The 6,088-nt window shown below is 43.5% G+C and overlaps 2 protein-coding genes across 2 annotated transcripts; both read right to left on the bottom strand.

Annotated features, from left to right (window-relative positions):
- Nucleotides 1-455: 455 nt before the first annotated feature.
- EAH_00061930 (hypothetical protein, conserved) lies at nucleotides 456-2,035 on the bottom strand (the record flags this gene model as incomplete). The annotated part of the gene is made up of 2 exons (XM_013393287.1): nucleotides 456-814; nucleotides 1,750-2,035. The coding sequence occupies 2 exons, from the start codon at nucleotides 2,033-2,035 to the stop codon at nucleotides 456-458; spliced, it is 645 nt and encodes a 214-aa protein (XP_013248741.1).
- Nucleotides 2,036-2,794: 759 nt separating this feature from the next.
- On the bottom strand, nucleotides 2,795-3,629 carry EAH_00061920 (DNA polymerase delta subunit 4, putative; the record flags this gene model as incomplete). Its single annotated transcript, XM_013393286.1, has 2 exons — nucleotides 2,795-2,962; nucleotides 3,138-3,629. The coding sequence occupies 2 exons, from the start codon at nucleotides 3,627-3,629 to the stop codon at nucleotides 2,795-2,797; spliced, it is 660 nt and encodes a 219-aa protein (XP_013248740.1).
- Nucleotides 3,630-6,088: the final 2,459 nt, after the last annotated feature.

Here is a 6,088-nt window from a genome sequence, read left to right as displayed (position 1 = left end):
GACCTCTGGGGGATATATATATATATATATATATATATATATATATATATATAGTATACAAATGTATCTATTCGTATATAGGTATGCTTGTATATATAATATATATATATGCATATATATATATATATATGTATATATTCATATTTACTATCTATGGGTATAGGCGCGCTTTAATAAGTTTAGATATGTCTGCAGGTTGCAGGGAAGAAGTAAACAGCAGTTTTATATTTTCTTCATTTGTTTGTCTGTCTTCTGTTTGGATTCTCTGTTGGGTATTGGTGCATATAAGACATAATTCAACAATAAGCTTCCTTTATAAAACATAATTATAAAAACTATTACTCTTATAATTATAAATATAATAAATATATATATTATATTTATGTTTATTGTCGTAAGAGATTTAAAATAATTAATGTTGCTCTTTTGCTTTCTTCTTCCGAGTCCTCGCTGGTCTACTCAGCTGCTAAAGTATGCCAGTCGTCTTTAAGGTAGCTGCTGCTGCTGCTGTTGCTGCTGCTGCTGCTGTTGCTGCTGCTGCTGCTGCTGGTAGTGTTGATGCGGGGGTCTGTGGGGTCTGCCCAAGAAGAAAGGGAAGGGTTTGTGCTGCTGCTGCTGTCTGTTGTTTGCGTGGCTTCTGTTTGCTGCTGGCTTTTTAGTTTTGCTGCAGAGAGTTCGTAGGCCTGCTGCGCCCGCAGCTGCAGCAGCAGCCGCTGCGACACCGCACTCTCTTGCTGCTCCTGTTGCTGCTGCTCTTGTTCTTTGTCAAGGAGGGCCAACCCTGCTGCTGTCTGCTGCTGCTGCTCTTCTTGTGCTGCAGCAAATCCGAACGAAGGCAGCAGAACGCATGCAAGGTCTCCACCTTTGTAAACAAGAACATACATACATCAGTGCATGCGCTCTGCTGCAGCATGCGCTGCTGCTGCTGCTGCTTCGACTTACTTTGTTTTCTGCTTCCAAACAGAGCCGCCACAGAACAGTCCAGCAGCGACGCCCAAACTCTCACGAACAACTGTAAAAAAAGAGCAGTTGTTGTGCGTTTGTCTTCTTCATCTTTTAATTCTATTCACAATGAAGCAGCAGGAGCAGGAGCAGCAGCAGCAGCAGCAGCAGCAGCAGCAGCAATGGCAGCGGACCCGGCACTCCACTTGGTCTTGCAAGATTGCGTCTTCCTGTTCAATTGCATTTGGTGTTCTCAGCAAAAGAGCAGCAGACGCCTCACCTGCAGCAAAGAGGCGGCGGTGCTGCTCTCCTCCGCAGGCAGCTTCACAGCAAAATTCAACTCTGTGAATACTCTGCAGCAGTTAGTGGGTGTGCATGCATGCGTTGCTTGCAATAAGATATTCTATAACAGACAGCTGGGGGGCAAACTTACCGAAGAGGGACATGAGCTGCCAGGGATTTGTTCTGCTTCGCCTGAAGAACAGAAGCTATAAATGCTTTTTTGTTTTTTTCTTTGCTTGCTGGGGTTGTTTGTTTTGTTGTTTTGTTATTGTTTTGGTTTTGCTGGTGTTTTTGTTGTCGTGTTCATTGTTGTTGCTGTTGTTTGTTTTTTGTTGTTGTTATGTGCATCTTGAATTATCTTTTAGAAAGCAATAACTTAAACAAATGGAAAGCTCACAACGGAAGGGTTTACGAGGATGAAGTTGCAGGGGCATTCAACGACTCCGCGTACAGGAACTGTATATAGTAGGGAAACCCATTGTGAAAGAATAAAGTAAATGCCAACGCATAATGTTTCTGGCGTACCTAGAGGCCGCTTTCCCCTCCGAGAGCAGAAAAAAGAACAAAGGGCATTTCCTACAACATCCAGCGAAGTGTTTCGCTCGTTCTGGCAGTCGGTAAGCAGAGCGGCAAAGAGAAACTCCACGAAATGAGGACCGTTGTTTTGAATAGATGCAGAAATAATCGTCCAATTCAGCTTTCGTTCTAAGTCGAAATGCGGCTCCACTTTCAACGAAACCCTCAGACCAAATTTTTCTGTTTCGCTGCCGCCAACGACTTGCACGCCGCCTTCCAGAGGGAAAGCTGTCATTTTCCGGCGATTACCCGGAAACATTTTACATCATTTCATTCTAGAAGAAAATAAAAGCATTTAAGAAGCTGCTTCCCTTCTAAAAACCGGAAACCAGACTCCGTTCTGTTGCATCGTACAAGAAATTCAAGTCGCCGTTTCTGAGGTGTACAGACAGCTCTACCAATTCCCATCAAGGGTGCAGAGTTCGCAGCATTTCGCTGGTGGTTTCGAACAAAAAAGCAGGAATATAACTCATAAGTTATGTTTTGTTTCCCCGTAAGCAAACCCTTGCGTGCACGCAAACATGCAGCATTTTAAATACTGCATGCATGCATGCAGCCTTTTAGCCAAGAAAGGTGTTTACTTCTGCGGCAACGCCGCGAGTTGAATATCCGAAAAAAAAGAGCGATCGGAAGATTTCGTTCGATCTGAGGGCAGAAAAACTGCGCTCACAAGAGCCACAAGGTGTACTAGTAAAGGCGAGATGGGGTCTCACGACATACAAAAATATGATAAAGAAAACAGAAAAGAGAGATTTCCGCGGCTGGAACGGAGCTGCCTCGGTCCGTCAGCCGCCTTCATACAGGAGGCATTTCTACAAAAACAGAAACAGCACAGACTATGCACTGTCTTCTCAGTCTCCTGGTGCGTAGCTCGGCTCTGCACTGAAATGATTCTCAGCATGTCTGTCGCTCGAGAGGAGGCCGCCCCGCGAACCCAAGAAGAGGCAACTTCAGCCACCAGCAGCGGCAGCAGCAGCAGCAGCAGCGCGTTCTATCACAAGGCCGCAGAAGGTTTGTCTGGGCTCATTCTCTGGTCGAAGACACTCAAGGTGCTTTTCGGGTGTCTCTGCAGAGCTTGCATGACTTCGGCAGGCGGATCTAAACCCATTTCTGCTGCGCGTTTCCACCGTTCTTCTCTCGTAAGGCCGACGCAAGGCCCATACTAAACACAAACAAACCACAAAAGCAGCAGCAGCAGCAGCAGCAGCAGAGCAGCAAATCAACCTCATGCAGCACATCAAACAACCCCTCCACCAAATGCATGCCCAACTGAAGAAAAGTACTTATTGCCTTTTTATTGCAATAATTAAAACAGATATCAGACAAATTCAACTCACCATGGCTTCCATATCGAACCGGCGAAGGAGTTGTTCTGTCTCGTCTGCCTCAGCAGGGCACCACTTTAATCGTGGATTTCCCTTAACAACGGCATCTGCAGTGTCTTTCAGTTCTTTTTCAGTGAAGCCCGGAGCAGCAAACCGTTCTGGTGAGCGGTATTTGGAAGGATTGACCGGTGCTGCAGTAGGTGCATCCGTTGCTGCTGTTGCTGCTGCTGTTGCAGCAGCAGGAGTAGCAGCAGCGGGCGCTGCTGCACGGTACTTAGTCTTTCTTCTGTCAAGTTTAGGAGTTACTAAGGGAGAGCCCAGTGTAAACGGCTTGCCTGCAGGACCCTTCGAGGGTGTGCGCGGCTCAGAAGGGCTGCGGGGCCGGGCCCTGGGGGTGCGCATTTCGTGTTGAGGGAAGCGGCACGGATGACTGCTGAGTTCAATGACGTCTTCATCTTCAGAAAGTGAAGGGGGAGGGGCTCCTAGAGCTTTCTTGAGTGCCATATTCAACAAATTCAACTCTGCGGCTCACCAGCGACTTGCTAAACGATATTGAAAGAAGAGCGAACGAAAAAGAAGAAAGAAGAGATTATTAAACCAGAGGTAGTGACACTCGGAGGCCGCATCGGTCCCTAACACCGACAAAATGAAGAAAGGAAAACAAAGAAAACGAAAGCGGTTTACGAAACACCTGCCCAGTGGACGCCGAGCAAAGGAAACTCAAACACTTCCCGCTACAGGTATACCTGGAAATGAAAATGCTGCAATTTGCGCCAAAAGAAAGTATAATATCCCGTAGAAGTGCAAGGAAAATGACAAACACAGGCAAACAAACCGCGGAAAGAACAGAAGATCGGCTAGTGGGCATACACCCGAACACGTCGGCGCCTGTTGAGCTTCTGCTCCTTCCCCAAAGTAGTAAGCACTCTCAAACGCATTTGAACACCTCTAAATGCCAATATTTTAAATTTGTTTTCGAATCTTTGTCAGTTTCCTTAAGCTTCCCCGGGGCCCTTCTTGCATGCACTCCGCGTACACCGCAGCCCCGCTGGAGGTTTCTGAATGATTCAGAATGCGCTCCGCTGTAAGGACGTTCTTTTTGTGTTTTTCTTATTTGTTATGAAATTATTTATAACTGTTTTATCTCGGCAGGTTAAATAATAAAGCAGCGGCGTCGCATCCATTACCTCCCTTCGCGACGTTTCAGAGCCTCTCCGGCCTAATTCATTTGTTGTTGCCTTCTTGTTTATTGATTTATCGCCGATTATTGCTGTCTTTAATGGAATAAACGCCATTTAAATTCAATTTCTTTTCATCGCGGCCCTTATTGGGTTCCCGGTGCCGGTTGTTTATTCCTCTTTCTGCTTGCTTTTCTGTTGCTGGCTCGTGCGGCAATTCAGAAGATGTATTCGCAGGAGAAGAGCGGCTTTGGGGTCGCCCACGACTTCAAGGGGTCTTTGAAAGAGGAAGCAGATTTCCCTATTCTTTGCGAGACTTGTCTTGGGGAGAACCCCTATGTCCGCATGCAACGCGACAGAAATGGTAAAGAATGCCATATATGCACGCGCGCATACACCGGATTCAGGTGGGTATAGCTTTTATATCACTTAAACAAATCAACAGCTTCAAGCAACCCCACCCATATCACCACCTCACAGCCACTCTTAATACCTCTCCATGCATGCATGCGTGCGTGCATACATACGTGCACAAAAAGGCAGCGTGCGCTGGAAGCTCGGCCTGTAATGGTTTTTTTTTCGGGTCTGTTGCTGCGTATACACCTCAAACATCGTAACATCTGCAGCATCTTCTTTTATTTTTGTTGCAGGTGGAAGCCGGGCCCTAAGGCGCGATATAAATGTACTGTCGTTTGCCAGCAGTGTGCGAGACTGAAGAATGTCTGTCAAACTTGTCTCTTTGATTTGGAATATGGATTACCTGTACAGGTGAGGACCTGCAGCCTTATTATATTAATAATAACTGCTAGGGTTTAGGGTTTAGGGTTTAGGGTTTAGGGTTTGAATGGTGTGTGTAGCAGTTGTTGCCCGTTAGAAAGGTGACTGACGTTTTCATATTTCCTCGCATAATACACAGTGCTGTTATTGCGTTTTTGTATGTTTTATTATTAGCAGGAGTAGTTTTTAAGTATACAGATATATATAAATGTATATAGATGTATATAAATATCCTTGTATCTCCATACAGATATATGTGTATATTTGTATATATATATATATATATATCTGTATATATATATATATATACATATATCTGTATATATATATATATATCTGTATATATATATATATATCTATATATATATATCTGTATATATATATATCTATATATATATATCTGTATATATATATATCTGTATATATATATATATCTGTGTGTATATATATATCTGTGTATATATATCTGTATATATATATATATATATATATATATTTGTTTCTCTTCGTAGATTAAGAGTTGCACTGGGCATAGGATATATTTTGTTTAGGGTTTGTGGTTTGTGGTTTGTGGTTTAGGTGCGGGACAAGATAATAGGGGAGAATCGCGTGTCATTACCTGAGCACCCTGTGAATAGAGAGTATATGAATTTAAGAATGTCAAACACAGAAGAAAGTCTACCGTATGGGAAGAGTGAAGCGGTGGATGTACAGCTCAAGAGGCTAGCAAGAACTACACCCTATTATAGAAGAAATCTTCCTAGGGTTTGCTCCTTCTGGCGAAAAGGACAGTGTACACGAGGCGATGAATGCCCTTATCTTCATCAAGAGCTTTATACTGATGCTTCGCTAGCTGCACAAAATATCAGAGACAGGTTTGTTAGCTTTCTTCTGCTGTATCTATCCCTCTCATTCTTTCTTTCTATTAATGAGTTAATAGCGTGTTTTATCGTTTATTTATTTATTTATTTATTTATTTATTTATTTATTTATTTATTTGTTTGTTTG

This window comes from Eimeria acervulina, genomic scaffold (assembly GCF_000499425.1).
Source record: "Eimeria acervulina Houghton genomic scaffold, Eah_scaff1653, whole genome shotgun sequence".
NCBI lineage: Eukaryota > Apicomplexa > Conoidasida > Eucoccidiorida > Eimeriidae > Eimeria > Eimeria acervulina.
The sequence above is the reverse complement of the archived record's forward strand: the minus strand, read 5'-3'. Positions and strand labels throughout refer to the sequence as shown.